This window comes from Athene cunicularia (genome assembly GCF_003259725.1).
Source record: "Athene cunicularia isolate RWA chromosome Z unlocalized genomic scaffold, athCun1 chrZ_part2, whole genome shotgun sequence".
Classification (NCBI taxonomy): Eukaryota; Metazoa; Chordata; class Aves; order Strigiformes; family Strigidae; genus Athene; species Athene cunicularia.
Window position 1 is genome coordinate 20,263,675 of NW_020799143.1, and position 10,705 is coordinate 20,274,379.

At 38.0% G+C, this 10,705-nt stretch overlaps 1 protein-coding gene across 1 annotated transcript in view; it reads left to right on the forward strand.

Moving 5' to 3' along the window:
• The window catches only part of TJP2 (tight junction protein 2), a 56,950-nt gene that overhangs the window by 21,968 nt on the left and 24,277 nt on the right, over positions 1 to 10,705 (forward strand). The window contains exon 3 of the mRNA XM_026866052.1: positions 9,937 to 9,990. Coding sequence (XP_026721853.1) covers positions 9,937 to 9,990 — 54 coding nt within the window. The remainder of the gene's footprint in view (positions 1 to 9,936; positions 9,991 to 10,705) is intronic.

Consider the following 10,705-nt stretch of genomic DNA (forward strand, 5'->3'; position numbering starts at 1 on the left):
GAGGGACCTGGGGGTGTTGATTGACAGCCGGCTGAACAGGAGCCAGCAGTGTGCCCAGGGGGCCAAGAAGGCCAATGGCATCCTGGCTTGTGTCAGCAATAGCGTGGCCAGCAGGGACAGGGAAGGGATCTGACCCCTGTACTGGCACTGGTGAGGCCGCACCTCGATTCCTGTGTTCAGTTTTGGGCCCCTCGCTATGAGAAAGACACTGAGGTGCTGGAGCACACCCAGAGAAGGGCAACGAAGCTGGTGAAGGGTCTAGAGAAGAAGTTCTGTGAGGAGCAGCTGAGGGACTGTTCGGTTGTTCAGTCTGGAGAAAAGGAGGCTCGGGAGACCTTACCGCTCTGCACAGCTACCTGCAAGGAGGTTGTAGCTTGGCGGGTGTTGGTATTTTCTCCCAAGTACCAAGTGATAGTCCTGCTTGCTGAAATTCTTCAATATAATTGGTAACTGTTTGGCTTTAAATAATAGTAGAAAAAGTTTTCCTAGGCAGTATCTTACTGGCATGGACAGATAAATATTTCCCTGAAAAACATTCGATTTTTTATTTTTTTTTTCCCCCCCAGAAGAGGCTAGGGTATGTATTAATCAGATATTTATATGTACAGTTTCCCCAGTTTTATTTAGGTGTTTCTTTCATACAGAGTTGAAACAATAAAACTATTCAGAGATTGTGTTTTACTCAGTAATCCAGTAAAAGGATGGCTAATGCACATTCTTTACTGGCTTCTTTTCAGTGTCCAGGTTACTTGTTATTCACTTTATGTGCTTGGGCAAATTTCTGTAAAAATTATTTCAGTTGGGGATGCTTTATCATCACTGTGAGCCATTCAATAATGCTAGTACAGGAACTGCTATTATGGACAGATTTTGTGATATCCTTCATTACATTTAAGCATCGTTTGTCATTGACATGGTGTGAGCTGGATTGTTCTATTTTGAATTAGAAAGCATACAATTTACCAGAGCTTCAGATCAGCAGACATCTTCTGTGTGTTTGCTACTTTTTTTTTTTCCCCCATCTTATTTGGCTTGTTTTTTAAACCATTTTTGTGCATTAGAAAATCTGGGGCATTACGCTCTGAATATTAGTAACAGGGCTACAGTGTAAATGAGACCAAAATGTATATGTTGATTAATATTCTCAATAGTCTGGTGAACAGTGCTGTTGCCTTTCATCTCCTCAGTGCGTCATAGAACTGGATTCTATTTCAGTTTGCAGTCTGGAAGGCATTTGGAGTGTCACAGTGCAACAAGAGGTAGAAGTGAATGCAAATTCTGCCACCCTGGAATTTTTTCCCCGTCTGTTACCTGGCTAAAATGCCCCAAATGGGAGAAGGTTGACCCATGTTTTCCTATTACTACAGGGGCTGGTTTTATGTTTAACAGAAATGGAGGAAATCTGTGTGTTTGCTTCCTTGCACAACACATTTCAGTGGATAGGCCACTTGAAGTCAAGAAGCCTGAATTATGCTCATGGCTCTGCAGATGACAGATTTGGCACTGGGTATTTTTTAAGCAGTAGTTTTGCTAACTGAAAGCAAAATTAGTGAAAGAGTGCTGAGCACAGTCTAAAGTAATGACTGTGAGTGGTGGTGTTATGCTGGATTCAAACTGTTCCTCAAAGAAGTAAAAAAAAAAAAAATGTGTTGTCTAGTATACAGTTCCCATTTCATGGTTTTAAAAGTTTTCATGCAACTTAAGAGGTAAAGATTGGTCTTTGAATGCCTGTAATAGGCATGTTGTACTTACGTGGCATTTGCCAATGTTATTGTAGATAGAATTTATAAATTATAGCAAGTGAATTGTGTAACTTTCAAGTGGAATATGATTAAGAAAGGTTTTTGACATTGTCAGTTCTTTTGCATTAAAACCAGTTCTGTTTGTGTTTCTGTGTAAGACATTCAACTTTCCAAATCTATGAAGAACAAATGGTTAGAAATGTTAAGCTTGGTTTGTATTTTCTTTAAAATAGGTCTTTTTAGACAGCCCTTAGATTGCTGCTTCTAAATGCATTTTGGAAAAACATGTTTCTTGCACAAAGTCTGATAATACATGAATGTGCTTCTTACAAGCAGAATACCTTTGCTCTGTTAGCAAGGTATTTGTTCGTATTGGGTTATTTGGGAGGAAGCAAAGGCTGTATGTAACCGATAATTCTCCATTGGAGGGAAGGGGAAGAAAGGATTGTCTGCACAGCTCATTTCTACATTAATTATTTTTATTCTTCAGAAATTGTATTCCAGTGCAGCAGTATACTTGTACAGTATGTGACTTTTTTAAAAAAGCCCCAAACTTCCTGCATCCTATTAATATAACCTTCTTGATGTTAACAACCATCTTGATTTTATTCGAATGTGAAAGTGGAACTGATGACCTCTTAACATGAAATTATCCCTTATGTGTGTTTCGACTTCATGACCTGAGGGGGAAAAGAAAAAAAAAAAGGAGTTTCTTCCCTGTTGAAGAGCAATTGCATGTTATTCCTAGTGGATATCTTTTGCAAACCATTTTTTATTATTTCTCTTCCTTTCACCTGAGCCATTCATCATTCCAGGAACCTGTTTCATCAGGATGATCTGTTGCTCTTCTGGGGGTTGCTATATTGGTGCAGGAGCCTAGACAAAAAGGAGGAAATGCTTCTCTGAATTAGAGTATTTATTGGTAGAAAACAAGGTACCTCCTGTTTTAAGATGTAAAAGATCTATGGGTGAATAGTTTTTCTCATTCTTCTAGACCCTAATCAAAGATCTGCCACACCATATGCAGATACTTCATGAAAACAGTTCAATCAAAGCCTTCTTTACTTCAAAGTTGCTTGAACATCCTTCCTTACTGAAGGGGAAAGACCTAGTAAAGGTTCTGTTCCTGTTCAGTCATTTTTCACTATGTTAATTAAGAATATTTGGTAAGCGCTGGATATGCAGCTGATGTTATGCAGTCATCTTCTAGTAGTCATCTTTGATAGCCCAGTAGGCTGAAAAAGAGGAGGTGTGGACCTTCACACCACACACTGATGTACAGATTGCTTTTCATTTCATTCAGCCTCTGCTGTCTATTGAGGGGATGGATCTCTTGGGGATCCTCTGAAAATTGAAATATAATAGATCAGTGTCTTTAAATGCCTGTAGATCTAGGGTCATCCAGTTTTGCCTGTCATAATTGCCTATATGCAGGCAGGTGACATGAGAGGACAGTTTCTGAACCCTCTGATAATGTATCTGGGTTTTGAGATCAGGTATGCTGCCGACATCTTTATGCAGCTCTGGAGCCCCTCCACTTGACTGCTTATATCAGTGGCTGGGAGAGCCCCTGTTCCCATCCTTTACAGGTAGGTGAAGTACTTGGTCATCTTCAGTGTAGAAGTCTGTCTTTAGGGGAGAAGCTGGACTCAGCTTTCAAGGTTTCTATGCTTACGTCCATGGTACCAGACGAAGGGGGCAGGGTGGGGTGTAGGGAGGGACCTCTTTTTTGTGTTACTTCTATAACAAAGCCAAGACAACCATTTTGGATTTCCCTTCTGTATGCTTACACAGACTTGTCTAGGTTATGTGTGCAGAAATACCCTTTTTCTTTGCTGGCTATAGAGGAAGACATCAAAACAAACAGTGCTAGGTGTAAGACTTCTAGTTAGGTTTTCTGCAGGGGCAACCATGCCAGGGTAAGGCAGCTCTTTCTTCACATGGGTTCTGCCATAAGGCTTTGTGATGACGTTCTGAGGTTGCTCCGTTGAGTTTTCTAGGAACTCTGCTTTTCTTTTCACAGTCCCAGTTTACAGAACAGATCATCATGCTTAGTTTTCAATTTATTTTTCCCCACATGATTCCTTATTATTGTCTGCATAGATTCCGATAAAGAACCAAGGTGTTGTGTCTCATTAAAGTTGAGCTTGCTTTCATAAAGAGTTTCAGTTTTAAAATGTCTGTGGATAATAGATGTCAAATAGTTATGAAATGTGAAAGGCTTGTAATTGCATTTGTAATGTTGTGCTGGGAGTGAAGTTAGGCTTTCAGTTTCCCCTTTGTAAAGAAGCATGCAGGTAAGGTCAAAAGATAGTATTTGGGTCAGTGTTTTTTAGTTTAAAACCCATGTATTTTCTGTCTATCTCACTTTAAAAATATAGATAGAGGAATTCTTATACCGGACAAATTGCTTTCCTCAAAAATGAAATATTAAAATGCGTAAGTGTATATCTTTCTGTTAGCTCATCAGTCCTTTTTTCTGTTCTGACTATGCAAGAGAATTTGTAGTAACATTGCTAGAATTCCTGATTATATTTTTAAATTTTTTGGGGGCGTTCCTTTAAATTTTGGTGGAGTCAATCCATCTGTCTTTCTCATTTTCCTTTAGAGAAAAGACAGTCCAAAACCAAGGAAGAAGAGTCCTTGCTGTTACAGCCACTACAGCTCATTGACAGTGTTTTGTCATTTTTGTTCATGTCATAACAGACTTTTTTCAGTGATACTCCTCTATTTGGAGTGCTTGTTGAAGCTTTGTCAGGGCAAAGAGAAGGAAAGCAGGAGCGCTAAGGCTAGAAAGGTCTCAAATACATCCTTATATTTGTTTCTCCTTCTGCTGTTTTTGTAAAAATAAATTTTAAAGACAGTTTTAGAAGCTATGAGTTTTCAGAGGAAAGGTTTTTTTAGAAATGTTGACAGAGATTGTAAACTCTGACCACACTCTAAAAACAGTCTTACACATGCAGATATAAATAGTTTACTCTGGAAGTGGGAAGCTCCAGTCACAGGCTGGTGTCAGTGTGCTTTTCCTGGACCCTCTCAGTGCAGGTTGAATGGTGTTCACCCTCAGCAGCTCAGCGCTGAAGGTGCAAGCTTCATTCTACTTCATCCTCAATTTAGGATGAAGTTTCATCCTAGTTCTGGCTGGTGCAGAGATGGGGTCGCAGTCAAAACACAGGATGTTAGATTCAGTCTTACGTAAAAAACGTAAAAAAAAAAACCAAACCAAACCCCAAACAAACAAAAAAAAAAAAAAAACAAAAAACAACCCCACAAAACACCATACCCCCCGCCCCTCCAAAAAACCCCCAACCCTCCACATTTTCTGCTGCTGTTCTTCAGCAGTTAAAATTGTTTCACTAATGAAAAATTTACAGATGGCGGTTTTGGTTGGAATTGTGTACTGAATTTGGCATGTATTCTTATCTGTTCGCTGCCTGTGAAACTATATAAAGTCCAGGAGAAAAGTTCACTTAAGGCTTAAATTTCACAGCATTCATGCAACATAGATGGAGCTGATAGCTTGACCTATTTTTCAATAAAGTAATCTGTTTGGCTGTATGATTAGTTTATCATTCTTACACATACCTTACTAAATGTTGGAGGGCAGAAGGAATATCTGTTGTTTGTGACTGTTTGCTGGAGCTAAATCCACAGTGCTGCAAGTGTTTATATGTAATTTTACACATGCAGTTGAAGGGATTGCTCACATGTATACAGCTGCTGCTGCATAAGGACTTCCCAGATTCAGCAGTTAAATTGTCAAGATTTGATAGAGGCTGCTAAACCACAGTGTTACTCAAGATAATGGAGTCAAGTGATAATTTTTACTATATTATAGTCAGAATGTGAAACTTCTAATAATCTGTATTGTGCTTCTTAAGCCTTTTTTCTTTAGAGTTCCAAGTAGGTTCCTGGTGGGGTGAACACATATGTGCTTGGAAGAATAACTTGCTACAATATTGATCTGTATCAGACAATTTTTTTTTTTTTTAAAAAAAGGAAGATTACAGTACTGCTTTTTTCCTGGGATCTCTTAAAGTGAGGATTAAACTCCTGTTAGATTTCACTACTGTGGTTTTGATGTGTTTCTGTGTGAAACTGACGGCAGGATTTGTTCGAGTATGTAGGCCACTATTGTATTAGAATTACATAACAGTGTTGAGTGGTGGGAACAGATGAAAAGACAGGGATGTACTGCGTCCGCTCACAGATTATATCCTGCAACAATGAAGACAGCTCAAGCTCTGCAGAGAATGTGGTCACATGCAGTCAAAAAGTTGGGGATTTTGAAAGGGCACGTGAGTTGCTTTTTTTTTTTTACATCTTGCTCCAAGCTTTTTTCTTCCCCAACCCCTCCTCCCCCATATATCCCTCCCCTCTCCAACTGACTTCTATAGCCAGACAACTGTTGTGGCAGGTCTTCTGGTTTTGTACTTCTTTCAGTGTGAATGAAGTTGTCTTCAGTGATCTCTCAGTAACAAGTAGTTGCATAAGTCTCTGATGACTGTCAGTGAGAGTTGGAACAGCTGCCTGTTCATACCACAGAGAGGATTTTAGCACTTTGATCAGTTTCCTGCCAAAGATTCTGTTAAGCAGTCTATTTTCGTTATGTAGAAAGCACCTTTCATTTTGGTATATGAGCATTAGGCAGATTTAAGCAAATCCTGACTACATTGTTCTAATTAGAAATGGACTGTCTTTAGTCACTAATTAATTCAGACTAGCTAATTACAGTAATTTGCATTTACTGCAGGTAGCCTGCTATCTGTGTAAAACCTGGGTAGACTTGCAAAACAGTTACCGTTAGTAGCTGGACATGGGATTCTTAACCATTCTGCCTTCATTTCTCCAGTGTTTTGCTGTGCGATCTTGCAGTGAAATTGTGATCCTATAAAGGGATGCACAGGCTGCTCAGGATCCCTTTGTGTTTCCTTATAGATGAAGTATGAAGAGATTAGCAAGTCAATTGAGGCTTTTTGTAACCCATCACCTGATGCAGAGAAAGAGTCATGTTATTAGATATGGAATACAGCAATTTTGCAATTATAGTGGAGACTTCAATTTTAGCTTTGACCAAGTCCTCAACTGATAATTTTTTGTAGTCTCTCCCTCCCTCTCAATCTTCTCCATGAATTTGTCAGTATGGGTTAGCATCATGGCAATGGCAAGCAGCAGTACATTTTATAATGTTAAAAAGATTATTGCTTAGAGATTTGTGGGAGTGCAGATGTATTCTGTGCCTTTTGAGCTTCTAAGGTGACCATTCAGTTCTATGGACTCTGTTACAGAGCCCTCATAGTTTTATCACTATGGCAGAACTAGTCCTGTTGTCTTGGTAGTTATGTTGCACAAAATCAGCTTTGCAAGTATGTACTTTCCTTCACTAATATAGCATACACCAAATGGGAGACAATTTCTAAAAATGTATTACTTCAACAAATACTTGTGAATTTAGAAATGAATTACTTAATTAGCTTTTGTTTAATGTTCAGTAACAGTTCCAAGACAAAAATAAACTCAGAATTTACACAGAAGTACCCAAGAGAGCCACTGATACTATGAGGAACTTTTTCTAGGCACAGATGAGATGATACTGTAGGCTCAACATCTTGCAAAACCTTAAATGTAGTGTCTGCATGCAGTGATTTCTCTTCCATTCTTATCACTATTTTTTATGACCAGGTATCGGAAGACAAATAGAGCAAAATAAATTTAACCCTGTTAGTTTACAATGCTTTGATTTACTACACAGTGCATCTCTGATTGTGTACAAGGTTTTACTTGTGCCACTGCTCATGGGAGGCCTAGTTTTCTGGAAGGAAATTTCTTTAAACTTACGTATTTCACGCCCATAAATCCATCTCAAATATCTTTGCTTTCCTCAGTCCTTTTTCTGCGGTGTTGGACTGAATAAGCAGGCCTTTCTTTAGCAGGTAGTGTATTGAAAGAGCTGGTGTTAAGAGTTTCAGGAAGAGTAAGGCAACTATGTTGTTCTTTGTCCACACAAATAGTAAGCTCTGGTCGATTGTTTCCTGCCTGCCTTGCTATTTTGACTGCATAGAAGGGGACTCAGTATTCTAGGCTGGGAAGTAGCACTGGCAAGAACAGCGTACAGTGCAGACTCAACTGAAGTGTTCTTGTTACACGTGTTAAGTTGTTAAGGTTTTATACAGTGGGAAGGATGGAATAGACTTTATCTCCCCTGCATTTACAAAATTTGAACCCACTTGTTTGTCCTTCAGATTTTACCCTCATTTGATACCGTCTTTCATTTCTAAAACTTTCTTCTCTGAGGTCAACTGGAATTTAAATTACACTAGGCCCTTCTTTAGCCCAGACTGGTTTTCTGGGAAGCTTAAAAATATCATATAGAAAAGCAGATCAGTGGTGGTGCAGCCAAGGGTCAGTAGTAGGTAAACTATTTACACATTTTCATACATGCCAGACAAGCAAGCTTAGTCACTTCTATTTACTGCATCATCACAGCAGCTCAGAAGAAGTGCTTCGTTAAGAAGAAGTTTTTTACTTATGGAAGGTTCTCTGTGTAAGGGAGTAGATGTTTTGAGATAGTTCAGTGTCAACTAATTTGAAGTGTTAGACCTGACAGCTGGTTAAATGGGAATATCAGAGAAAATAATTTTACCATGTGCTTCAGCAGAGTAGTTCACTGACTCAAGACAAATGTGTTTTAATACTGACAGTTATAAATGCCAATCATTCTTGTCTGATCTAGATGAGTAGAAATTTAGAACTATTTACTTGTATTATTTTTAGTATGTCATCCTCCAGCTATTTTATATCATTTTTTAATTGGACCCAAAAGATTCTGGAAACTGGTGAGCATTGTTCATTTTCTGGGAGAACAGTAGAAACTTTAACACTCTTCAGTGTTGTAAAATTCCTTATAAGAATGCTGAATGTTTTGTGTATTCCCTCGGGAACTCTTGAGCAGAATTTAACATTTTAAGTTTCATTTTCAGTACAGTGAATGTGCATTGGAAAATGTAAATCTAGTTCCTCTTCAGGGTGCTCAGAATCTACTGGAAGAATACATCATGGGGTTCTTTGAATTTGAGAAACATCATCCATAGATTGCTAAACAGCTGTGTACTGCCAGAAGACTTTTATTCTGGAAAGACAGGGTATGCTTTAAAGTACAGGCAGACCCTTCTTGTGTCACTTCCCTGTTGTTTTGGAGTTTAGTTGCCAGTAATCCCTTTAATGCTTTTAAAAAGACTGTTAAGTCAAAACTGAGCTTCAGTCTGAACTTCAGTTTTCTGAACAAACTCTTAGCTTCCCAAGAAGGAAGACCACTTTTAGCAGTAAAACCAAATAAACCTATGGCTTGAGTATGTGTGTGCACATACTCATGCAATGCCTGGATTTTTCTTCTGCAATGTATACTTTGAAATGTTTGCAGTGTGTCAAATATCGTGCCTTACTTTTCTTGTCATTTTACAGGGGAGGCACTGAAGTGCCTGGCTGTGTACTATATGATGCATCACAGCTGGGTGACTAGTGTGCATTATATTTTAAGCTGTGATGCTGGAAAGATTTCAGGTTATATCATGCAAGGTAAACTGATCAGTTGAAGATCAGTTTTTAACTGGAAATGTGGGAAAAAAAATGTTTCTGGAATGTGTCACAGAAATGGATATACTGGTGCTATATAGTCATACACTGTGTTTTCCTGTAAAATTTAATTTCTTGAGGGGAACCTAAATACTCAGTTACATAATTTGTAATGGACAAAACATTCTGTTAAATCCACATGAACAAGAAGCAGAAGATTTGAAGGCTAGTTTATTTTGAAAACCTCAGTTTCAACTGCTAATCTTATTGTGTATTGTAATAGAGAGATCTTCCTTAAGTATTTTGTGTGTTATTGGAATGGGAGCTATGTAATGCTACTGTGATCCAAATTAAATGCTTTTGCTGAGTGAGACTTTTCCAGAAAATCAAAGTGAGCTGTTAAATTTGCGAGATGTGAAGGGATTCTACAACCTATTAATATTTTTTTCCCTTTTAAAGAAAAAATCCTCATTAGTTGAAATACATATATTTCATACTAACTCTACCAAATTATTAGAATACACATATTATTTTTATACCTGTTTTTTAATGCAGTGTTTCACATTTTAATTTAGATAGTTGTATGCTTTGTGTTTTACTAATTGGTTTCTGTGTGCAACAGGCCCCAGGCATGGAAGAGCTGATATGGGAACAGTACACTGTGACCTTACAAAAGGTGAGTGAATGCCTGTTATATTTTTAGTTTCCAAATATTCCAAGCACTGGTTTAGTCTAAACAGGTTTTACAATAGATGTTGTTAGCATATATGAGTCTAGAACAGGATAAATTTGTTTTCCAAATCAGTTATATCTTTAATTTTAAAGTTTAATTGCTAGTTACTCATACAATAACATAATTCTTTAATGTTAAGAGTAAATTAAATTAACAATTTAAGTGCTAATTTGCTACTCCTTGGTCTTTATAATGACAGTATAATACACCACATGCCAGCCACATAGCTGAATTAATCATTGAATAACCTTAAAAAGAAGGCAGATGGTTCTATCAAGCAGTTGTGGTGAGTGTCCAAGCTTTATAATAATCACTGAACGTGATTTCACTGTTTTGTTCTGGGTTTTTTTGTACTTTAATATCTACAGTGCAGAATATAGTGGAAAACTAACTGTCCTCAAAATTTCTAATACATGGACTAGAGATGTAATTTTTAACAATTCTTCTAAGAAAAGAGGAAGCATCTCATTACGTAGAGTTCTTTTGATTTAAAGAAGGTAGACTGCTTGTTTCTGAGTTTTCTAATGGCTAAGCTGCCACACCATGGTGCATGATGTGTACATTGGCGGCAGTGGTGGTCTTCCCAACTGTTCTGATGTTCTCGGTTCAGTGAGCAGCCGGTACTCTGCTACTCACTTTTTTTTTTTTTTTTTAATGT